The sequence below is a fragment of the Aquarana catesbeiana genome, linkage group LG04 (genome assembly GCF_042186555.1).
Source record: "Aquarana catesbeiana isolate 2022-GZ linkage group LG04, ASM4218655v1, whole genome shotgun sequence".
NCBI classification, from domain to species: Eukaryota; Metazoa; Chordata; class Amphibia; order Anura; family Ranidae; genus Aquarana; species Aquarana catesbeiana.
The window spans coordinates 42084307-42110643 of NC_133327.1; the positions used below are offsets into that span (position 1 = coordinate 42084307).

The 26337-nt window shown below is 44.5% G+C and overlaps 1 protein-coding gene and 1 long non-coding RNA gene across 2 annotated transcripts in view; both read left to right on the forward strand.

Annotated features, from left to right (window-relative positions):
- LOC141139194 (cytochrome P450 2K6-like) overlaps positions 1-17387 on the forward strand; it is a 193016-nt gene extending 175629 nt beyond the window's left edge. The window contains exon 13 of the mRNA XM_073625113.1: positions 15745-17387. Coding sequence (XP_073481214.1) covers positions 15745-15926 — 182 coding nt within the window. The 3' untranslated portion in view covers positions 15927-17387. The remainder of the gene's footprint in view (positions 1-15744) is intronic.
- The window catches only part of LOC141139198 (uncharacterized), a 1175459-nt gene extending 1150002 nt beyond the window's left edge, over positions 1-25457 (forward strand). Inside the window, exon 2 of the long non-coding RNA XR_012243733.1 lies at positions 22043-25457. This is a non-coding gene — a long non-coding RNA (uncharacterized lncRNA). The remainder of the gene's footprint in view (positions 1-22042) is intronic.
- The last annotated feature ends 880 nt before the right edge of the window (positions 25458-26337 follow it).

The window sequence follows — 26337 nt, forward strand, 5'->3', positions numbered from 1 at the left end:
ATGTTAGTACGACCACCAGCTTGCATGTCTCATACGCACCCTTGGGGGCACTAGGGGCATGTAGCAACACAATCTGTAATTGCTGTATCCCGTGGACACAGCAGATTACAGATCAAGGTGCGAGACCAATATGACTGGACCTGCACTGTGACTAATCACAGCGATCACAGTAACAGTAGTAAACAATGGCTTTCATTTATGATACCATTGTTTACTACTGTGATCTCTGCTATTTGTCTCAGTGGTCACATAGTATAACGCCAATTATATTGGCCCTGTACCATATTATCGTTGTGGCCAAACACAGCGATTACAGTAGCGCTCAATGGCTGCATGAATGTAGTCAGTGTTAGAAATTATTGCTTATACAGTTCTCATGACTGTATAAGCAATCACAGTGTGAAAAAAAACGAGGGGGGGGATTATAGTGTGGGGTTGTTTTACAGGGGATGGGCTTAGCACCTTAGTTCCAGTAAAGAGAACTCTTAAGGCGTGAGCATACCAAGACATTTTGGACAATTTCATGCTACCAACTTTGTGGGAACAGTTTGGGGATGGCCCCTTCCTGTTCCAACATTTCTGCGCACCAGTGCACAAAGCAAGGTCCATAAAGACATGGATGAGCGAGTTTTGGGTGGAGGAACTTGACTGGCCTGCAAAGAGTCCTGACCTCAACACCTTTGGGATAAATTAAAGTGGAGACTGCGAGCCAGGCTCTCTCGTCCACATCAGTGACTAACCTTACAAATGCGCTTCTGGAAGAGTGGTCAAATGTTCTCATAGACACACTCCTAAACCTTGTGGACAGCTTTCCTAGAAGAGTTGAAGCTGTTATAGCTGCAAAGAGTGGGCCAACTCGATATTGAACCCTACGGACTAAGACTGGGATGTCATTAAAGTTCATGTGTGTGTAAAGGCAGGCCTCCCAATACTTTTTGCAATATAGTATAATGTAGCGGTATCCTCATAAGGGCTGCTGAGTGTTGTGGTCCGTCTGTCACCCTGCCCAGCCAGGCACACAATTTCAAGCATCCAGACACATGAAACAGTCCTTGCACTTGTTTGTTTTTTTTTGTATTTTTATTGAGGGAAATTAACTTGGATAGGGATAGTGAAATCATGAGCTGCCCAGATGATTGAAAGTCATTGTTGGGACTGAAACTATATACGCTCACAGTATATGCAATCTTCCTCCAGCACATCACTTGCTTGCACTTCTGGACCAGCTAGCACTGATAGATAGGCCTGACATTGGTGCAGCCAGGCCCAATGTGCCCTTTGCAGGGAGGGACTGTGGGCCCCCATGGTGTAGCAAAAATATGGTAGTCCTTGGTGCTAGCTGTCCTACATGTGGCTACTGTTCCCAGCACCACCTCTTCAGGCACTGCCAACCGTCCTGGCTGCAGCTGCCCTATTCCACTGCCCCGTTACATGGAAATTGATCCTCTTACGGGACTTTAAAGGGAACACCTACTCACAGGTCATAAAGAGTGTGGGACATACAAAAGTTGTATGATAAAGTGTTTATTCGTGGTGTAGATCTTTAAAAGGATCTTTTTACATGGGGTAAATATGCAGCATACGTGATACATACAAAAAAGTAGCAATACAATGCAAGGAATGATTCACAATCATAGAACTCAAAAACACATAGAACACATATGCGGGGAGTACCCGACGCGTTTCGAGATATACTCTTCCTCAGGGGTATCAGATTGGAATCAGCGAACAAAAGGTATGTCTATAAATTGAAAAAACAATTATAAACCAGTTGTAAGGATGTTATCATCAGTGATATATATGAACATAGATATGTCAAGAAAGTAATGGTTAAAATACAAGAATACAATATACATGAAAAAAGTACAACGGTTACTAACCATATAGTATTGCTTGGAGAGCATGTGTCAAATGCTGCATTTATGTTAAAAAGAAGGAGTGTCCTGGGGGGGGACGTAACACCACTGGTGGTAAAAGTATGTCCTGCTCCCGGTCCACAACCCACAAGGTCACAGTGCCTACCCCAGGCGTGGCCACCAGGGAAGAATTCCTCAGCAGAGGGCGTCAAAAACAGGCCACCGGTAGGTGGGAAGGTCCTGGAAGAAGCTCCAGTCTGTAGGGAGCAAGAAGTGGAAGGGAGGGTAGGGTAATGAAGAGGCAAAGGGAGGTATGTATGCATACATATGGATATGTGGTACATGGATGTGGGTTGGGCCACAAGTGTGTGGTACCCACTAGGAGATGATAGATATGGACATAGTTGGCATACCTGGGTGGTTCATCGGTGGTATCCTGGCGTAAAAACTAGGGGGGGCCTGCTTGAGGGCAAAGGACGTCTGGGCCTGGGTCTCGTATTGTTTGGTATAGTACTCCAGCCGGATAACCCCCAAGGTAGGGGGGTCCCTGTTCCTGCAGGCAGGGAAGTAGTATGGTGCCAGACAAAGTGTGTTGCAGGGCACTGGATGGGACAAGAGTACCAGGCTAGGAAGGACTTGCAGGGTTCAGTCTGACAGGAGGTAAGGAAGACAGTGAGCTAAGTGTGAACCCCATGGTGAATGTAAGTCCAATGTAATGGCAGTCTTACCTTGATGGGGTCCCAGGTGTGGGCTACATATGGTGCAGATCGGCGGTGAGAGACGCCGTAGAATGTATGGGGGGTGGAGCCGAGACCCGCGCCAAAGGCCCAGGGCGCGGGAGTCGGGAGAAGCCGGGCCGAACCCGATCCAGCGTCTCCTGGTTACAAGAACGCCACCCGCAGCAACATGGTTGCGTCGGGTGGCCCCCCCGCGCTGAGTGAGGAAAAAATCCGGCAGCACGGGCCGGGGCGGGATAGCCCCGCAGCCTGAGGAGAAGGGGCAGGACAAATCCAGTGGTGGTGTTGTGAAGTCAGGAACTGTAAAAACAGGGAGCACACAGGGGAGACATGGCAGTGCGGGGATTGGCCAGAAGAAGGAAGGGAGGAGGAACAGTGAATTATAGGAGGAGTAATGAAGACAATATTTGTAATGAGCCCAATAGTAAAAGAAAAAAAGAATGCAAGGTGTATTTTGGGAGTCTTGTGGACATAAATAAGAGAGGTACACAAAATTGCTATATACATAATATACAATATAAAAAAAAAAAAAAAAAATGAAATGCAAGGTATACTAAAGGGGTCTTATGGACATAAATAAGAGGGGTACACAAAAATTGCTATATACATAATATACAATATGAGAAAAAAAAAAAAAAGGTAGTGTGTGTATGTTCAAGTTTGGAGGGGGGTCTCATCTGGTTCCCATTCAGAGCCTCCAGACGCGAAACCCTCCAGAAATGGTCTAAAGGAGATGCATGTGTTTAATCCTGGGGGTTGGGTGGCTCTGAGTCTAAAAATCCACCTCTGTTCTAATTGTAGGAGTGTTTTATTCATATCTCCTCCACTGGGACAGTGTAATGTCAGGACATTACAGGAATTTCACACAGAAAGAAAAAATTGACTCTGAATTATTCTCCACTTTCTCTGAACTGAGGAAACTACTGGAGAAAAAATCCCTTAACCACTGGCATATCCATTCTTTTCAACAATACCTCACTAACCATATCAATCCCTTTGGCCTAAGGATCCAGATTTTCCCCACAATGGAGAACATCGGATCCAAGTTTAAAAAGGATTGGGAAGATAACCTTTCCACATGCTCTAACAGGATGATATCACTTCTCATTGATGAATACAAGACCACTATTACACAAATAGATAGAGAACTAGAACCCCTTTACACTAAACTATCCACCCTGATCAATCGGACCCCCCCCCCCCCCCCCCCCCACCATGTGTATTTAAAAACAAATCTGACAAATTTCCCAATCTCAATACCAACCCCAATGTTGCTGCTTTTGTCAAACTCACCACTAGAGACATATGCAAAATGAAGTCCTCAGACCACAAAAAGGACAACTTGACGAGACATGAGCGTGAGGCTCTCCGCCTACTCAAGGACCACCCTACAATAACTATCAAACCCTCCGATAAAGGGGGGAACATTGTAGTGATGGACAATGAGTTGTACATTAACATGTGCACTCAAATACTTGATAACCATGACTGGTACTGTACGATACCGGCAATGAAAATTGAAAGATATCACAAGGAGTTTTACAGCCTGATTGACCGCGTCTACAGTGAGGGCGTTATCAACAAGGCTGAATGGGACTTCTTACGCACCCAACACCCACGCACCCCTACATTTTATGCCCTTCCCAAGGTGCATAAAAATCTCACATGCCCACCCGGGAGACCGATCATCTCAGGCAATGGCTCCCTGACCGAGCGTCTCAGTCAATTCATAGACGGATACCTACGCCCCCACGTCCTCAAGCTCCCCAGCTACATCCGGGACACTCCACACCTCTTACAGAATGTTGACGGCCTCTGCATCCCTCCCGAGTCAGCACTCGTGGCAGTGGATGTGGAGGCCCTCTACAGTTCCATACCACATGAAAAGGGCCTTTCCTGTATACGGAATATACTCTCACGTAACAGTCAGTACAACCAAAAGACAAATGAGTTTCTACTAGCAGCACTCGAATTCATTCTTACCCACAACTTTTTTACATTCAATGGCTCCCACTACCTCCAGGTGCAGGGCGTCGCGATGGGGACCTCTTGTGCCCCATCGTACGCCAACCTGTACCTGGGGGAGTGGGAACATATCATACAGGAATCCACGCATCTCGCCCCATACATGGAGAACGTCGTCGTGTGGTATCGCTACATCGACGATGTCCTCCTAGTGTGGAACGGACCCACATCCTTACTACCTGTGTTCCTTCAGTTACTTAACAATAATGATTTCAACCTATCTTTCACCATGACTTGGGACCACGAGTCGATCACTTTCCTTGATGTCACCATCTACAAAGATAGTGAGGGCTCTCTCAGCACCAGTCTCTTTAGAAAATCCACTGTAGGCAACTCCATACTTCATGCCAGCAGCTTTCACCCTCAACCACTCATTGCCTCCATTCCATACAGCCAATATCTTCGCACTAGAAGAAATTGCACTGACGATACAACCTTCATCAAAGAAGCCAAAATCCTACAAACACGATTACGCGCCAGAGGTTATTCCAATTCCTGTCTTAAAAAAGCATACAAGAGGGTCTGTGCCAGAACACGCAACGACATACTGTACAACCCCTCAACAAAAAAAACAAAACCCCAACCCATTTCCATCATCACAAGGTTCTCTAACCAACACATGGCCATCAAGAAAACCATATCAAAATACTGGCACATGCTCACCATGGACCCCCTTATTGGCCCCTTTGTACCCCCCACACCATCACTCACTTACAGACGGGCTGGCTCTCTCCGAGACCAACTGGTCAGGAGCAAGTTCAAAGGTAGGGGGAAACATGACCCATGTAAGAACAAAGGTACTTTTACGTGTGGTGGATGCAATTATTGTAGGTTTCTCAACACCTCCAAACATATTATCCTACCCAATGGCGAACCCTTCACACCCAGACACTATGCCAATTGCAAAACATGTGGGGTAGTATACCTACTTACATGCAAATGCACATGTTTCTACATAGGGAAAACCATCCAGGAGTTCTGGCGTAGGGCTTACAGACACATTACAGCCATGCAAACCTGCAACCCCAACTTACCCTTGGGTCGCCATGTTACCAACATACATGATGGCATTTGCCCAAAACTCTGGTTCATAATCCTTGATCGTGTACATCCCGGTATACGTGGAGGAGATATGAATAAAACACTCCTACAATTAGAACAGAGGTGGATTTTTAGACTCAGAGCCACCCAACCCCCAGGATTAAACACATGCATCTCCTTTAGACCATTCCTGGAGGGTTTCGCGTCTGGAGGCTCTGAATGGGAACCAGATGAGACCCCCCTCCAAACTTGAACATACACACACTACCTTTTTTTTTTTTTTTTTCTCATATTGTATATTATGTATATAACAATTTTGTGTACCTCTCTTATTTATGTCCACAAGACTCCCAAAATACACCTTGCATTTTTTTTTTTTCTTTTACTATTGGGCTCATTACAAGTATTGTCTTCATTACTCCTCCTATAATTCACTGTTCCTCCTCCCTTCCTTCTTCTGGCCAATCCCCGCACTGCCATGTCTCCCCTGTGTGCTCCCTGTTTTTACAGTTCCTGACTTCACAACACCACCACTGGATTTGTCCTGCCCCTTCTCCTCAGGCTGCGGGGCTATCCCGCCCCGGCCCGTGCTGCCGGATTTTTTCCTCACTCGGCGCGGGGGGGGCCACCCGACGCAACCATGTTGCTGCGGGTGGCATTCTTGTAACCAGGAGACGCTGAATTGGGTTCGGCCGGCTTCTCCCGACTCCCGCGCCGCGGGCCTTCGGCGCGGGTCTCGGCTTCACCCCCACTGCGTACGTCATCACGCCGAGGGTTATACGTCACCGCACCTGGAGGCTCACATGCACTCCGGTGGCGGTGTCCTATGGGGCCGGTGCACGCGCCCCAGGCTCGGGGGGCGTCTACCTCTCCACCCATTGGCCGCGCCCGCAACAAATCGCGGGCGCTGCCTCACTATATGACGAGGCATTTTTCTATTTATACATTCTACGGCGTCTCTCACCGCCGATCTGCACCATACGTAGCCCGTACCTGGGACCCCATCAAGGTAAGACTGCCATTACATTGGACTTACATTCACCATGGGGTTCACACTTAGCTCACTGTCTTCCTTACCTCCTGTCAGACTGAACCCTGCAAGTCCTTCCTGGCCTGGTACTCTTGTCCCCTCCAGTGCCCTGCAACACACTTTGGCTGGCACCATACTACTTCCCTGCCTGCAGCAACAGGGACCCCCCTACCTTGGGGGTTATCCGGCTGGAGTACTATACCAAACCATACAAGACCCAGGCCCAGACGTCCTTTGCCCTCAAGCGGGTCCCCCCTAGTTTTTACGCCAGGATACCACCGATGAACCACCCAGGTATGCCAACTATGTCCATATCTATCATCTCCTAGTGGGTACCACACACTTGTGGCCCAACCCACATCCATGTACCACATATCCATATGTATGCATACATACCCTCCCTTTGCCTCTTCATTACCCTACCCTCCCTTCCACTTCTTGCTCCCTACAGACTGGAGCTTCTTCCAGGACCTTCCTACCTACCGGTGGCCTGTTTTTGACGCCCTCTGCTGAGGAATTCTTCCCTGGTGGCCGCGCCTGGGGTAGGCACTGTGACCTTGCGGGTTGTGGACTGGGAGCAGGACATACTTTTACCTCCAGTGGTGTTACACTCCTTCTTTTTAACATAAATGCAGCATTTGACACATGCTCTCCAAGCAATACTATATGGTTAGTAACCGTTGTACTTTTTTCATGTATATTGTATACTTGTATTTTAACCATTACTTTCTTGACATATCTATGTTCATATATATCACTGATGATAACATCCTTACAACTGGTTTATAATAGTTTTTTCAATTTATAGACATACCTTTTGTTCACTGATTCCAAACCTGAGGAAGAGTATATCTCAAAACGCGTCGGATACTCCCCGCATATGTGTTCTATGTGTTTTGGAGTTCTATGATTGTGAATCATTCCTTGCATTGTATTGCTACTTTTTTGTTTGTATCACGTATGCTGCATATTTACCCCATGTAAAAAGATCCTTTTAAAGATCTACACCACTAATAAACACTTTATCATACAACTTTTGTATGTCCCACACTCTTTATGACCTGTGAGTAGGTGTTCCCTTTAAAGTCCCGTAAGAGGATCATTTTCCATGTAACTAGCTTCAATTTGGGATGTGGGCTCACCTACCCCTTAGACCAATTCAGCACCAACCCCTGCCTAGTTATTCCACTGCCCCTGTCACCACAGTCCTCCTGACTGGCTCTGCACCCATCCCAGACTGTTCCATCCCAGTCCTTTCAGGCGTGCCTCTCAGTCCTCCCGACTGTGTGAACACTCACCAGCCCTCTTGGCTGCCTCTGTGGATCTCCTGGAGACTTGCCTGGCAGTGTTCTCCTGCTGTCCACTCTTGCTCCTCCTGTGCCTCCTGGTGAGGACATCTCTGTGGGTTGTAAGAGGGTCCCCTCTGCACCCGAGCCCAGGCCCAAAGTCACCCCCCAGACTGGGGAGCTCCTTCAAAGGCCACAACAGCCTAACAGTCCATCTCCATCTTCTACCAACTCCTCCCCAGCTGGACTGACCCTGGGTATTTAAGGAGGCCTTCCCACTGCCAATCAATGTTGGGGATTGGTTAGGGCTCCCCTAAACACCCCAGACAGCTCCACCCCACCTCTCCTCCTTCCTTCCAGAAAACATTAGAACATTCTGGTCAGAAGTGGGATGTCTTGATGATGCTGCCTGTGAGTCACCCAGCTCCACTCTGAGTCACTCCCAACCCAGATCAAAACACACCCAGGCAATACACACCCAGATCAAAACACACCCAGATCAAACCACACCCAGACACCCAGCCAAGCCAGGAAATGTACCTACTTTCACAAAACTCTAGCCATTCTACTTCTAGCACACTATAGGGTACTACAGTAATATACACTGATTTGGGTTATTTTTACAAATGAAATGTAGCAGATACATTTTGGCCTACATTTTTGAGGAAACATATTACTTATTTGCAAAGTTTTTAACAAAAAAAGTGCAACTTATTTTTCAAAATGTTCAGTCTTTTTTTGCTTTATATAGCAAAAAATGAAAAACCCAGTGGTGGTAAATTGTCAGCAAATGAAAGTTCTATCCGTCTCAATTTTTGTTTCATAAAGTTCACTTGGGTACAATGTAGCAAATTATCATTCAGAGTGTGACTGTGCTGAAAGCTGAAAAATGGCCTGGGCAGGAACAGGGTGAACAGTCCAGGTTTGACACGATTAATTTTATAATATTTTAATTTTTTAACACGCTTTTATTTTTTCATATAACTTTATTGGAAAAAAGGAGGGGAGGGGTGCTAATAAGCCCTCTATGTGATAGCATTGGCAGTTGGAAGGTTCTCCTTATGTACACGTTTCCATAAAAAGATATGTTTCCTCCACTCTCCACTCCAGCCAATCAAGCACAGGATGTGGAACTTCACAACCCCTTAAAAGTGATTGGGCGTCTCTATATTACTTTTTTTTTTAACAGAAACATTTTTATTAGTAAAGTACAGTGTCATTACAACTTAATCGTACAATAACAAGCCACATTGTTATATACAGACTGACACATCACACATTCCTGTTGGTATATTGCTGGACATAGATAGGTCTAGGGCATATGACCCGGGTAGAGAGAGCACTAACAAGAGGATAGGCTAAGGGAATTCACATGGCACAGTAGTCTGGGTAAGATCAGTGAAGAAGTATATGTGGGGGTTTACATATGAGGAAAGGAACTCAAGCATATGGAGGGCATCTAGGCTTTTACCATTACATCAAAAGTCAATTTTTTCCCCACGTTTCTGTTCTTATACAGTGAGTGATCGAGCTTTTTACCCATGCATTCCATACTTTAGCAAATTTTTGCGGGCACTTTTGACCTATGTACGTGAGCTTATATAGGGGCAGCACCGAGTCTACTAGTGAGTGCCACTGAGTGATCACAGAGGGAGACATCAATTTCCAATCCTGTAATAATACCTTCCTGGCGTAGAAGCACAGATAGAATAATAAGAGTCTCGTGTGGGTAGAATGTGTTACCGAATCTGTTATACTTAAAAGAACCACCTTGGGATCCATTGATACTGAAAGGTCGGTGACCACATTATTATCTAGAAGCACTTGCTCTTAAAAACTTTGAATGATCAGGCAATCCCAAATGACTTGGTAATATGTTTCTACTGCCTGTTGGCACTTAGGACATATCTCAGATTGTGTAGGATATATTCTGGCTAAGCGTTGGGGGGTATAGTAGGCCCTGTGTATAAACTTTAGTTGAATAAATCTATCCTTTGCAGATATTACCTTGGGGATATATTGTTGTAAGGCGAAGTCCCATTCTTCTTCTGATATAGAGGGGATGTCTGCCCTCCAGGACTGAAGCAGAGGCAACACTACCTCCAAGTTTCCACATGTCAGGCGTAGATATAGGGAAGAAAGGATCCTGTCCACACCTCGTGAGGTGAGAAACCTCTCCACCATATGTGGATCCACCGAGACACCATCCGGAAACTGTGCTTGAGTCGCATGTTTCAGCTGTAAATATCTAAACAGCATCCATGAGGAAAGTTGATATGTCTGCTTCAGTTCTGAGAAGGGAAGCAGGATTCCAGCAGGCATAATCAGCTGTATCTTGACCACTCCAAATCTAGCCCAGACACTGGGATCCGGGATAGATCGAAAATGAGGTAGCTTGGGGTTGCCTCACAATGGAGTATGTGGGGAGATAGTGTCAGCCGCTTTAACTGCAGCGGTGACCCTTTCCCAAACTTGGATCGTAGTCCACATTGGGGTCGTTGCCTGTAGGCTAGCTCTTATTCCCCTATAGACCATATTTGTTAGGGCGGAGTAGGAACCCATAATGGTCGCTTCTAAGTTAACCGCATTGTTGGATCTGGTTTGGGTAAACCACCATTGGATGGTGACTAGCACCGCCGCCCAATAGTATTTTTGAAAACAGGGCATCGCCAGACCTGAGAATAAGGGGAGTTGCAATTTGGTTTTGGAAATTCTTGGGACCTTCCCACCCCAGACAAATGAAGAAATGACCCCATCTAGCTTATGGAAAAAAGCTGCAGGAATTGGGATTGGGGTATTTCTAAATATATATAAAACTTTGGGAAGAAAGGTAATTTTTATTAAGTCAACCTGTCCTACCGGTTTCAGGGGTAGCATCTTCCAGGTCTGGCATTTCGTCATCAAGGTCTGCTGGATTGGATACAGGTTATTAATCAGGTATTAGAAAAGGTCATTGGTAATTTCAATGCCCAGGTAACTAAAGCGGGAGACTCTTTGTAGAGGAGACTGAAAAGAGGGAGGGGGAGCAGAGTTAGATAATAAACACAGATTGGATTTATCCCAGTTAATTTTGACCCCAGAAAAAATTACCATATCTATCTATGATCCTCAGAGCCGCCGCAAGGGAATCAGAAGCATCATTAAGTTATAGGAGTGTGTCATCCGCGTATAGTGATATCCTTTCCACCAGTGGGCCCACTTGTAGTCCCCCCACCTAGTCTGTCGATCGAAGCAGGATCACCATAGGCTCAATAGCCAGGGCAAATAGCCCCGGAGAGAGGGGGCATCCCTGCCTCGTACCCCTGCAGAGGTGGAAGGGGGGGGATACCACCACTACGCACACGTGCCATCGGGGAGGTGTACAGCTGTTGGATCCAAGTAATAAATTTGGGGCCAAAGCCGATTTTAGCCAGCACCTGCCAGAGAAAGACCCATTCCACAGAATCAAAGGCCTTTTCTGCATCTAAAGAGGCCACTGCCCCCCTACATCTTTGTCCTTAAACAGTGCTATATTAGTGTGGAGCTGGCGTATGTTAACATCTGTGCCCTTGCCTGGCATGAAGCCTGTCTGATCCCCATGAATTAAGGAGAGTATCACTGCATTTAGTCTAGTGGCCAGTATCTTAGTTAGAATTTTGGCATCCACGTTAAGTAAAGATATGGGCTTATAGGAGGAGCAGAGTTCAGGGTCCTTCCCGGGCTTTGGTATCACAACAATTACAGCTTCGGATATGGAAGCTGGAAGGCTATTTAAATCTAGTGCTTTGGTAAGTGTCGAGAGATAGTATGGGCTCACCACCTCCGTGTTGGTCTTATAAAATTCCGAGGGGAGTCCGTCTGGCCCTGGCGTTTTTCCTGTCTGTAGGGATTTTATAGCCTTCTGGACCTCTCTCAGAGTGATGGGTCTCTCCAAAAATTATGCCACTTCAACAGTCAGAGTGGGGAATTCTATGACATCAAGGAATGATGCCAAGTCTTCTGAGGAGTAGGTGGCCCTAGAGGTATATAGATGGGCATAGTATTGCTCAAACCTGGCATTAATCTGGGCCAGCTCTGAAATTAAAGTGCCATCATCAGCTTTGATGTTCACTATACAGGAGTTTCCTATGCTTTCTGTCGCCAGCCAGGCCAAAAGCCGGCCTGGACGTTCACCCTCTTCAAATATACGCTGGGTCTGGGAAAGGAGGAAGCAACGACAGGAAGCAGCACAAATCAGTGCTAGCTCCCTGTAGGCTGTCAGCATATCTGTGTGTGCACTCTGATTTGGGGAGTTCACGTACCGTGCCTCCAATCTTATGGCTCGGAGGTCAGCCTCTGAGAGTGCAAGTCTCGATTCCTTCCTAATCTTGGCAATATTAAACTGGTATCTGCCCCTTGCATAGGCTTTGAATGCATCCCATACTGAGGCTTGGGGTGCAGAGTGTTCATTATGGGTCCAGTAATCCTTCAACTCAAACAGCATCAATGGTTCAATTTTTTCATCAGTGACCCAGTACCTGGAAAGTCTCCACAACCCCACTCCAGCTCCCGAGTCGGTGCCTTGGGTCACCATAACCGGCGCATGATCTGAGATGCTACGCAGTAGGATTGAAAAAGCGGATACCCTATTTAATAGAGGATCGCCGACATATATCAAGTCTATGCGTGATAGGGTAGCATGTGTAGCCGAGTGGCATGTAAATTGTCTCGTGTCCGGGTGTTTCCATCTCTGCGTGTCATGTAGACCATATGTCTCTGCCCATCTAGCCAGACCAGAGTCTGCCATCTGGCCAGAGCTCATTTTATCAACACTGGGAATAGAAGTCATGTTAAAATCTCCAGCGAGGATAATATTAGTTGTGAGGTATTTAGCTGCAATGGTCAAGATCTTATGCAAAACCTCGAGACGCGCCGGTGGAGGCACATATAGACCAACAACCACCATATCCACTCGGTCGCATAGTGCATGTATAATCACATATTGCCCATCTGGATCTAAATGAAGATCCATCAATACAAAGGGAAGTGTCTTATGTACCAGGACACTGACTCCTCAGGAATGGGAGGAAAAAGTGGAGTGGTAGTAAGATCCCACCCAAGCCTTTTTGAGGGAGAATACTCTGGATCCCATAAGATGGGTCTCCTGTAAAATACAAATATGCGGGAGGTGTCTTTTCAAGAAGGAGAAAACTAAGGAGCGCTTAATTTTAGAATTCAATCCCCACACATTCCAGGAGAGTAACCTCAGGGGAGCCATAGTAAGGGAAGTAAAACAACTTCTATCCCTTCCCCACCCCCTTCCATACCCAGCAGCAGCATAAAATACAGGAGTAATCTGTCTATTGAACTCAGTGCCTTCTTTGTATCATATTGTAATGACAGAAAAAAAATAAGTAAACCAACATAATAAAACCAAAAATCATAACTGAGAAAATCACCCTGGTAGGGTTGGCAAGCATCCAGAATTACCAGCATAATTACCCACTTAAGGAAGTCCCAACATTTAAGGGTGGTTAGTCACATGGCAGAAGAGAAAAAAATAAAAAAGTGTAAAGTCCAAACAGGGAACTTCATCGAGAGGATAGAGAAATGTCACTGTTTCTTAGGCAGATATTTCCAGGAACCAGCAGTGCAGCAAATAAAATCAGTTAATGCAGCTCACCTATCTGAACATGCGAGGAGTGAAGAGAAGAGGTTTCTCACGAGCCATGTTGGTCAGTGATGTGGTAGAGACTCCAGCCAGTTAGAAGCATCGCCAGGTGAAGTGAAGAATTTATGGGACTTTCTGTCCTGGACTCTGAGGCCGGCAGGGGTTAGCATACTATACTTCAGGCCTCTCTGTCTCAGGGCAAGCTTCACATGATCAAAACATTTTCTTTGCTTTTGGGTTTCTACAGAGAAATCCGGAAAGATCAGAGCCGGGTCCCCTCAAATTTTAGTGCTTCTATCTTTCTGCTCTCCCTCAACACTAGGTCCCTGTCTCTAAAGTTTAAGAGGCAAATGATAAGCATGTGTGGGGGGTTTCCAGGTGGTCCGCGAGCTGACAGCATTCTGTGTGCCTGCTCAGCTGCAAAGAATGGGGAGAACGCTGCTTGCGGGAATAGCTGGCGCAGAAGACGTTCAATGTAGGTGACCAGATTGGGGTCCTCTGAGCCTTCCGGGAGCCCGATGATGCGGAGATTATTTCTTCTGCGTCTTTGGCTCGATATTCCAGCGCCCGGAACCTTGGTAGTGAGGGTATGAAGGGAGGGAGAGTGGTCCCTGAGCCGATCTTCAGCGTCTCCCACGTGGTGCTCAACCTCTGTTAGCCTGGTCTGTAACTTGTCCATACCTTTACGGATCAGTCCCATCTCTAGCTGTATGGTGTCCCTGGTTAGAGTTGTTTGGCAAGTGTTGATAGCTTGCATGAGGGCTGTAAAGTTATCCTGCTCCTGTATTGCAGGATCTGCGTCCTCAGTCTGCGATGCCATATTGGAGAGTGTGCGAGCCCGGGATCCCCCGCCATGAGGGTGTGTGAGCGGTATAGAGGCTTTCTGATGTGCCACTGACTTGCGCTTATAGGGCATACCAGTCCAGGAGTTCTTCAGCAGGGCTTCTGTAGCTTCAAAAAAGTTTTTGTCCACAGGGAAGCAGGATTTTTAGCCCCCTCTATATTGCTTTTACTTTACAGCTGGGATCCTGCTGAGTAACAGTACCAAACTAACAATTACCACAGCAATTATCTTGAATTTTAGGATGTTTATACAAGTACCTTAGTAGACAAAGGGTTAAGAATGCTTCAAACCTGCCTGTAAAAAGATAAAATGTAAATTGTAAAATCTATACCAGAGACCTATCTAGTATAAGGGCCTGGTAAGAATTTTTGGAAGGAACCCTGCACCATTTGTGCTTTATTTTATTTTTTTTATTTAACATTGTCACACCCTAACAACAACGATCATGCAGCTGCCTGCTTCCGAGCAATACTGACGTTATTAGTCGACAGAATGCCGGCAGCTGGCTTGCACAGCTTCCTGAGTTGCTAGCAGGCAGCCAGACACTTGTGTCCTAGCAGCCAAAGATGCTTGCAGCCAACACAGCAGGTAGTAATACTGCCACTAAATGAATGACTTCTGGCTGCAGCCAGAGGTTCACCTCAGTAGGAGGGAAAACACCCTATTTAACTCACCCAATTGCTAAATTAGGAACGCTCCTTGTTTGCACAAATCCTGGCCAGCAACATACATGAACCCAATTCATACTCTTGAACAACATGTTTTTGCACTCTAATGCCGCGTACACACGGACGGATTTTCGGACGGGAAATGTTCGATAGGAGCTTGTTATCGGAAATTCCAACCGTGTGTAAGCTCCATCGGACATTTTCCATCGGAATTTCTGACAAACAAAATTTGAGATCTAGATCTCAAATTTTCCGACAACAAAATCCATTATCGGAAATTCCGATCGTGTGTACACAATTCCAACACACAAAATTCCACACACGCTCAGAATCAAGCAGAAGAGCCGCACTGGCTATTGAACTTCATTTTTCCCGGCTCGTCGTACGTGTTGTATGTCACCGTGTTCTTAAAGTTCGGATTTTCTGACAACATTTGTTTGACCGTGCGTATGCAAGACAAGTTTGAGCCAATATCCGTCGGGAAAAAATCAGGGATTTTGTTGTCGGAATGTGCGATTGCGGCATTACAGTAATGACCTACACTATCTTGGTATGGCTTTCTGCTGTTAAAAAGTTTTCATATTTTATACATCATCCATGTGACACTTTTTTTTCTCTCTCCTTTCAGGGCGTAGAGTCTGTGCTGGAGAAAATTTTGCTAGAATGGAGCTTTTCATTTTTTTTGCCAGCTTGCTGCAGAAATTCACCTTTCGTTTTCCTCCTGAAATAAGAGATTCAGATCTAATGCCAGATGTTGGATTTACCAATACACCAAAACAGCACAGGATCTGTGCTTTCCCCCGGTTTTAAAATTAATTTTCAAAGCTGTAAAGTATAGACATAAGAGTTAGAAATAATTGCCTTCTATATGTCTTCAAGCAAATCAAGCAAGCTTGCAAATTTTACCTTTTATCGCTGTTCTTCTCTCCTGCTGTTCACTCAGGGCCGTCTATAAATATTGATTGGACCCTGGGCAAACGTTTTCTTGCCCCCCCCCCCATATAGTTTTGCTCTCCACCTGCTCTGAGACATACAATAAATAGCAGCTAGGCTTAAAATCAGTTTACTGTATCAGATCAGGAAGTGATTGCGATTGGTTGCCAGAGGTTACAGTGTATCTTTACCTCTACTAACTGGTTGCTAGAGGTTACATCACACATTATGGCTCACTGATTAGTTACTAGATGTTACAGCACATGATTTCTGCTTGTTGATTGGTTGCTAGAGATTACTGTGCAGTAATACTGCTCACTGATTGGTTACTAGAGGTTACAACACATCATCTCCTCACTTCAGTGGGCATGATATACATATGAATGCTGCCTTTATTTACATATCTATGCCGCCAGATGCAGCTATTTACATATGAATGCTGCTGCTATTTACATATGAATGCTGGTTATTTACATGTAAACATAGGGTCTGCAGGTGAGTCATCTGTACACAATAGGGCAGAGCTAGGCAGCATTCGTAGCAGCACTTCACACTGAGATATCAGGACACAGCAAGGGACTAAAACTTCAAGGGACAAGGGAATTTAAACTGGGATAGTTGGCAAGTATGAGGCAGCTGCTTTGGGCCCCACAACAATGACAGGGCCCAGGGCAGCTGCTCCTTTTGCCCTGCTTTAAAGACGGCCCTGTGTTCACTGAGCATTCTAATGGAAACATCAGCAGGCCTATCAGCTCAAATTTTCTCTCAGGTCGTTGATTAAGACATCTGCAGACTTTTTCAAACTTTGTAGTGAATATATCAGGAAAAAACACTGGTATTTCTCAAGATTTAACTAACTCTCATTTTAAATGTCTTGATTGTTTTAATAGTGAGATCTCCCTGACTTAAAGGGGAACTAAATGGTTTCTGAGCACCTCAAACTGAAAATGTTATTTAATTCATCTTTGATATTCAAAGAAAACTCACCCATCCATCCATGTCTCCATGGTTTATTTTGTTGAGAAAGCACTTTGAAAAACTCCCCCTTGCATTTCTAGCCAAGGCAATCAGGAATGCAGGCAGGAGGCTGTGCTTAGCTGAGAAAGCCCCCCGACAGGTGAAAAAAAAATGCCCATGAAGACTTTTGGAATATAGGACATCATTTTGGCCTAGGCCAGAAACCAGGAAGCATCCGAAGAATGTGAAAAAAAGGTAAAACAAATAAATATAATATCCCTTTCCTATCTATTTACTAAGGCTATCTGCATAAGGATTAAAAAGAGTTTATTATTATTATTGAACAGGGCTCATCTTGGAGATGTTTCAGAGCTTGAGGTGGCAAGATTTGGACAGAAATTGGGTTTGCAACACCCACCAAAACAACTACTAGAAGCCCACATATCAGTGATTCCCAAAGAAGGTTAAGATACAGTACCAATCAAGTTTCTAATTATAGAATTCTAATAATATTAATCTCCCTGATTAATGTTGATGTAAAGATCTACGCCAAAGTTTTAGCAAATAGACTTCTCCCTCTATTAACCTCCCTTATATCCCTTGACCAAGTGGGATTTATCCCAGGTAGAGAAGGACGTGACAATACGATTAAAGCAATAAACATAAACCATTGGCTTACATCTAAAAAGAAACAAGGTTTTTTCCTTTCCCTTGACGCTGAGAAGGCATTCGACAGAATGGCCTGGGATTATATTGATGCTGTTTTAAATCACATTGGCATCCTACCTTTAATGAGAGCATATATACAAGCTCTTTACTCTAATCCAACAGCAAAAGTTTGTGTCAATGGCCACCTGTCGAATGCCTTCAACCTGGGCAATGGTACAAGACAGGGTTGCCCTTTATCCCCCCTCTTGTTTGTCCTTACACTAGAACCCCTACTAAATAAAATCAGATTAAATCCAGAAATTAAGGGAATACGGATTCAACACCAAACTTATAAAATGGCAGCATTTGCGGATGACATGGTTCTCTTTCTATCAGAACCTCATATTGACATACCCAACCTTATACAAGACCTAGAACAATTCCAAACACTATCAAATTTAAAAATTAACCATTCTAAATCCAACATAACATTACCCTCATGTTCAGTAGAACTTTGCAAAAAAAACTTTCCCTTCTCATGGGCCAATCAATCCATAACTAGGGATGAGCTTTTTGTTCGTGTCGAAGATAAGTTCGACTCGAACATTGGCTGTTCGCCCGTTCGTCGAAAACCGAACATTATGGGCCGTTCGTGCCAAATTCGAGCGGCGTGTAACGGGCCATAATGCACTGCGGGAGCGCAGTGCATTGCTGTATGATGATTGGCCAAAGCATGCACCATGACCTGCATGCTTTGTCCAATCACAGCGCCCTCAGCTAAGAGAGCCATAATTGGCCAAAGGCAGGGTGCCTTTGGCCAACCATGGCTCAGGAGGACTAAGTCCACGCCCCACACTATATAAGGCGGCCTGCACGTCAGCTCCGTGTAGCGTGTTGTTGGCGTGGAAGGAGAGAGAGTGTCTAGATTTAGATTAAGCAGGCAGGCAGGTTATTCATTTAGTTGCAAATACAGTTTAGCTATATCTGACTGCAGGCCGTTCCTCGTGTACTTTTTCTAATATACTTCAGGAAGGCAGGTTATTCAGTTAGCTGCAGTGTATTTAATATATATATACAGACAGTCTCGTATATAAAATAAAATAAATATAAATATATAAAAATAAAAAATAAAAGGTAAAATAAATAATAATAAAAAAAAAATTTAAACGCGCCCCGTCCCGACAAGCTCGCGTGCAGAAGCGAGCGCATACGTGAGTAGCGCCCGCATATGAAAACGGTGTTCAAACCACACATGTGAGGTATCGTCGTGATCGGTAGAGTGGGAGCAATAATTCTAGTCCTAGACCTCCTCTGTAACTTAAAACATGAAACCTGTAGAATTTTTTAAACATCGCCTATGGAGATTTTTAAGGGTAACAGTTTGTCGCCATTCCACGAGGAGGTGCAATTTTGAAGTGTGACATGTTGGGTATCAATTTACTCAGCGTAACATTATCTTTCACAATATAAAAAAATTGGGCTAATTTTACTGTTGTCTTATTTTTTTATTCAAAAAAGTGAATTTTTTCCAAAAAAAGTGCGCTTTTAAGACTGCTGCGCAAATACGGTGTGAAAAAAAGTATTGCAATGACCGCCATTTTATTCTCTAGGGTGTTAGAAAAAAATATATATAATGTTTGGGGGTTCTAAGTAATTTCCTAGCTAAAAAACTGTTTTAAACATGTGAACACCAAAATCTCAAAACGAGGCTGGTCCTTAAGTGGTTAACCACTTCAGCCCCGGAAGGATTTACCCCCTTCCTGACCAGAGCACTTTTTGCAATTTGGCACTGCGTCACTTTAACTGCTAATTGCGCGGTCATGCAATGCTGTACCCATACGAAATTTGCGTCCTTTTCTTCCCACAAATAGAGCTTTCTTTTGATGGTATTTGATCACCTCTGGGGTTTTAATTTTTTTGCGCTATAAACAGAAAAAGACAGAAAATTTTGAAAAAAAATGATATTTTCTACTTTTTGTTATAAAAAAAATCCAAAAAACTCAATTTTAGTCATACATTTAGGCCAAAATGTACTCGGCCACATGCCTTTGGTAAAAAAAATGTCAATAAGCGTATATTTATTGGTTTGCGCAAAAGTTATAGCGTCTACAAACTAGGGTACATTTTCTGGAATTTACACAGCTTTTAGTTTATGACTGCCTATGTCATTTCTTGAGGTGCTAAAATGGCAGGGCAGTACAACCCCCCCCAATGACCCCATTTTGGAAAGTAGACACTCCAAGGAAATTTCTGAGGGGCATGTTGAGCCCATTGAATATTAATTTTTTTTTGTCCCAAGTGATTGAATAATGACAAAAAAAAAAAATGTACAAAAAGTTGTCACTAAATGATATATTGCACACACAGGCCATGGGCATATGTGGAATTGCACCCCAAAATACATTCAGCTGCTTCTCCTGAGTATGGGGATACCACATGTGTGGGACTTTTTGGGAGCCCCGAAAACCAATCAGCGCCTTCAGGATTTCTAATGTCGCGTACACACGAGCGGACTTTATGACGGACTTTCCGAATGAACGGACTTGCCTACACACAATCAACCAAAGTCCGTCGAATTTGTATGTGATGACTTATGACCGGACTAAAATAAGGAAGTTCATAGCCAGTAGCCAATAGCTGCCCTAGCGTGGCTTTTTGTCCATCGAACTAGCATACAGACAAGCGGACTTTTCGACCGGACTCGAGTTCGACGGATAGATTTAAAACATGTTTCAAATCTAAGTCCGTCCAACTTTTGAGCAAACAAAGTCCGCTGGAGCCCACACACGATCGAATTGTCCGACGAAATCCTGTCCGCCGGGCAAAGTCTGCCGTAAAGTCCGCTCGTGTGTACGCGGTATAAGGGTGTAAATTTTTGATTTCACTCCTCACTACCTATCACAGTTTTGAAGGCCATAAAATGCCCAGATGGCACAACCCCCCCACATGACCCCATTTTGGAAAGTAGACACCCCAAGCTATTTGCTGAGAGGCATGTTGAGTCCATGGAATATTTTATATTTTGACACAAGTTGCGGGAATGTGACAATTTTTTTTTTTTTTTTTTTGCACAAAGTTGTCACTAAATGATATATTGCTCACACAGGCCATGGGCATATGTGGAATTGCACCCCAAAATACATTTAGCTGCTTCTCCTGAGTATGGAGATACCACATGTGTGGGACTTTTTGGGAGCCTAGCCGCGTATGGGGCCCCGAAAACCAATCACCGCCTTCAGGATTTCTAAGGGTGTAAATTTTTGATTTCACTCTTCACTGCCTATCACAGTTTCGGAGGCCATGGAATGCCCAGGTGGCACAACCCCCCCCCCAAATGACCCAATTTTGGAAAGTAGACACCCCAAGCTATTTGCTGAGAGGCATGGTGAGTATTTTGCAGCTCTCATTTGTTTTTGAAAATGAAGAAAGACAAGAAAAACATTTTTTTTTTTTTTTTTCAATTTTCAAAACTTTGTGACAAAAAGTGAGGTCTGCAAAATACTCACTATACCTCTCAGCAAGTAGCTTGGGGTGTCTACTTTCCAAAATAAGGTCATTTGGGGGGGTTTGTGCCACCTGGGCATTCCATCGCTTCCGAAACTGTGATAGGCAGTGAAGAGTGAAATCAAAAATTTACGTCCTTAGAAAACCTGAAGGCGGTGCTTGGTTTTCGGGGTCCCGTACGCGGCTAGGCTCCCAAAAAGTCTCACACATGGGGTATCCCCGTACTCAGGAGAAGCAACAGAATGTATTTTGGGGTGTAATTTCACATATTCCCGTGGCATGTTTGAGCAATATATCATTTAGTGACAACTTTGTGCAAAAAAGAAAAATTTGTCTTTTTCCCGCAACTTGTGTCATAATATAAAATATTCCACTCGACATGCCTTTCAGCAAATAGCTTGGGGTGTCTACTTTCCAAAATGGGGTCATTTGGGGGGGTTTTGAACTGTCCTGGCATTTTATGCACAACATTTAGAAGCTTATGTCACACATCACCCACTTTTCTAACCACTTGAAGACAAAGCCCTTTCTGACACTTTTTGTTTACATGAAAAAATTATTTTTTTTTGCAAGAAAATTACTTTGAACCCCCAATAATTATATATATTTTTTAAAGCAAATGCCCTACAGATTAAAATGGTGGGTGTTTCGTTTTTTTTTTTTTACACAGTATTTGCGCAGTGATTTTTCAAACGCATTTTTTGGGGAAAAACACACTTTTTAACATTTTAATGCACTAAAACACACTATATTGCCCAAATGTTTGATGAAATAAAAAAGATGATCTTAGGCCGAGTACATGGATACCAAACATGACATGCTTTAAAATTGCTCACAAACGTGCAGTGGCAACAAAATAAATACATTTTTAAAAGCCTTTACAGGTTACCACTTTAGATTTACAGAGGTTTAATGCTAAAATTACTGCCCTCGATCTGACCTTCGCGGTGATAACTCACATGCATGGTGCAATTGCTGTTTACATTTGACGCCAGACCAACACTTGCGTTCGCCTTAGCGTGACAGCAGGGGGGGACAGGGGTGCTTTTTTTTTGCTTTTTTTTTTTTTTTTTTGCTTTTTTATCTTATTTTTAAACTGTTCCTTTCATTTTTTTTTTTATCATTTTTATTGTTATCTCAGGGAATGTAAATATCCCCTATGATAGCAATAGGTAGTGACAGGTACTCTTTTTTAAAAAAATTGGGGTCTATTAGACCCTAGATCTCTCCTCTGCCCTCAAAGCATCTGACCACACCAAGATCGGTGTGATAAAATGCTTTCCCAATTTCCCAATGGCGCTGTTTACATCTGGCGAAATCTAAGTCATGAACTGCTCGTAGCTTCCGGTTTCTTAGGCCATAGAGATGTTTGGAGCCACTCTGGTCTCTGATCAGCTCTATGGTCAGCTGGCTGAATCACCGGCTGCATTCTCAGGTTCCCTGTTGCGACAGGAGAGCCAGAGAAAACCATGGAAGACGGTGGGGGGGGGCATTCCCTCCCACTGCTTGTAAAAGCAGTCTAGAGGCTAAGTAGCTGCTAGGATTCCTTTTACATGAAAGCCGACCGCTGGTTGAAAAGAATGATACCAAGATGATACCTAAACCTGCAGGCATCATTCTGGTATAACCACTCAAAGTCGTGAATGGCATACCTGAAGACAAACAAATGGTTAACAATAAAACACAGTAAACGGTAAAGTATAAAAAATTGCATACCTGAAAAGTAAACCTGATAAAACATAATAACAATAAAACATTGCAGAATAGAATACAGTAAAAAAGAGCAGAACAATAGAGAGAGAAAAGAGAGAGAGAGAACAATAAAACGACAACTATTTTTATTTTATTTTAATATATTTTTTTGTGTTTTTTTTTTTTTTACACTTTTTTTTTGTAACTGTAACTTTTATAACTGTAACTGGTTCCAGGTTCGGGTCTCTCAAAATGTGATGGCATCTTGGGAGACCCTGTGAAAGTGTGCCTAGTCTGTGCAATGCTGTACCCTACGCTAATACTCAATTAGTGTATGGTAGCGTTCAAAACATTCACCAATGCAAAGACCAGGATTGTCAGGACAGAAGGGACAATAATAGTGGGTGTCACGCCTATATTCGCGCTTGCTGCAGACACGACATCTTTTTTGGGGGGGTTCGTTGGGTAGGGGTACTCGGGAGGACATAAAGAAAATGCCTCTCATGCAGCCGACTGCATTTGGTTGGGGATGTGAATGGGGAAGTACGGGCGCTGCAGAAATGGTCCAATTAGGATTGGCGAATGCAAAAGGAAGGGCACTATGGGCACGACGGGCCTGTTTGTCTTCTTCTTGGTGGCAGCGGGACACTACTTGTGCTTGCCATCTCACCAGCTTGAACTGCACTTATGGGACTCGCCACATCACCAAGTGTTACTGCAGTGCTGGTTTGACTACGACCGGGGTGTACTAGGCCGCTGGTGCTTGCCAGTTCACCAAAACGCTACCAAAAAAACTGTTAGCGATCGCACGGATCAGGCCTGACTCTGCGAACGCTGCAGTTATGCGTTTAGTGTTTTGTAAGTGACAGTGATCGATCGATACTGCACTTGGGTGGGCTGAGCTGGGCCGGGTGGAGGGGCAAAATGCAGGTCTAGCAGATATCTGGGCTGATCCCGCTAACACTGCGTTTTTGGGAACCCTAAGCTGCTGGGGACGCTAGTATAGATCTGATCGGATCAGATATTGATCCGTTCAGATACTATACCACTAAGGGAGGTTTACGGTGCGTGCGTGGGTGTTAGCAGTACTGGCGCTAACCTGACGCTGCCTGGGGTGACGCAGACCCTATCTGACCCTAAAACCTAAGTTATATCACCGCCGGGCGATCAGGGGGCTAAACCTTTATTAGGTAATAAACGGCGGGTGCCCTGACACTATAAAAAATAAACTAACTAACCAGCGTCACCCGTAACAGTTATACGGTGATCACCGGTGAAAGGGTTAACTAGGGGGCAATCAGGGGGTTAAAACCTTTATTAGGTAGTATCTGGGAGTCCTTGTCGATTAGAACGCTGATGGCGAACCTATATATTTACCTCCCTAACTAGCGTCACCAGTGACACTAATACAGCTATCAGAAAAACGATTGCTTAGTGACACTGGTGACGGGGGGTGATCAAGGGGTTCAAACCTTTATTAGGTAGTATATGGGGGTCCTTGGCGCTATAAAACACTGACGGCGAACCTATATATTTACCTCTCTAACTAGCGTCACCAGTGACACTAATACAGCGATCAGAAAAACGATTGCTTAGTGACACTGGTGACAGGGGGTGATCAAGGGGTAAAACCTTTATTAGGTAGTATATGGGGGTCCCTGACGCTATAAAACACTGACGGCGAACCTATATATTTACCTCCCTAACTAGCGTCACCAGTGACACTAATACAGCGATCAGAAAAATGATCGCATAGTGACACTGGCAATGGGGGGTGATCAAGGGGTTAAAACTTTATTGGGGGGGTTAGGGGGGTACCCTAGACCTAAACGGGGGCTACCACTAACTGCCCTACCACACTAACTGTCACAAACTGACACCAATGCATTAATCAGAAAAAAAAAAACTGCTCGGTGTCAGTGTGACGGGGGGGGGGGGGTTGATCGGGGGGTGATCAGGGGGGGATCGGGGGGTGATGGGGGGTGTAATGTGTGCCTGAAATGTTCTACTGTGTGTGTAGTGTTTGTGCACTCACATCTATGTCTTCTCTCCACGGTGACGGAATGGAAAATACCGAGCCGAGGAGAGATGACATCATTTCCTCTGCCTCTGTTTACTGGGGGTCCGATCGGACCCCCCGCCCGCGGGAAAGCAAGGACTTGTATATAAGTCCTTTTGCCTGCCCGTGCCATTGTGCCGACGTACATCGTCAAGCGGCGGTCGGTAACTGGTTAAATTAAAAAAAAAAAAGATTCATTAGTATACATTTCTCTATACTCACCACATTACCCCCTTTTTTTTTATCTTTTCTTTTCTCTCCCCCCTTAAAAAAAAATTGTACTCCTTCATAACTAACACAATTAAAACTGAATGTCTATATTTTTGCAAATTTTATGCAATATAAATATAAATAAATATGCAATATAAATTATAAACCGTATTTCTCTGTACTACTGGATAACATGTTGTTAACATATCAAAAACATTGTTCAAATGTAATACATCTTCCATTGTACTACTGTTATGACTTCAAGACCATGACATTGTTTTATTGTATTTGATTTTCTGTTCATTCAATAAAAACTTTATGGAAAAAAAAAAAAGAAATTGGGTGTGGGGTCAAAAGGAGAGTTCAGAGTCCAGGATTAGATCCTGGCACCCTGGCATGCGGGGATGAGTTGATGGTTGTGCCATGGATTTTGACAAAATTCAGGGAAAGGGGCATGCAAAGGAGGAGATATTATGAGCTTGGTTTTGGATAGACTGAGTTTGAGAGAGTAATTTGACATCCAGACTGATATGTATGTCAGTAGATTAGTGATTAGTGAAAAACCCATGTATCCAGAAACAATGAAGGAAGTATCACATATCTGAGCATGGTTTCAGTGCAGGTCTTCTTGTGCATGCACCAAATTACATAGGCCTAATCAGGACGGGGACAGCTACTCACCAGACGATTGGTCTGATCCATTTCAGATGGGCCCCAACGCGGGGCCCCGGGTTGTGAACCACGGACAGCTGATTGCGTGGACGCTGAGGTGGACCAACATGGACGGGCTGGAGACTGATCAGCTCCAGAGTACGGTAAGACATATCTTTCAGTACCTTACCAGTACGTGACCCATCTCCGTTGCTGGTCTATCTCTGTGTCTGATATGGCTGCCGGCGGTCACCAGAGACAGGTAATTGCTTGCCTGGGGTCTAATTTGTATCGAGCCTGTACCTGGGTATCTGTTGCCCAGTTTGGGTCTGTATATATGTGTCGGTTGTCCGAGAGAGAGACCGGGAGAGTGGGTGGTTGCACAGAGGGACTAATTTGACACGGAAACTCTCCCGTCAATGGCAGCACAGTGCGCGCGTCACGGGGTCTAGGTGTCAGGTGCGCATCACAGGTGGTGGCAGTGCAATGATTCTGTGGAATCTGCACCTGAGCATCTCTCTCCTCCCATGGCACTGATTAGTATATCATGTCATGTCCTAAATGTGT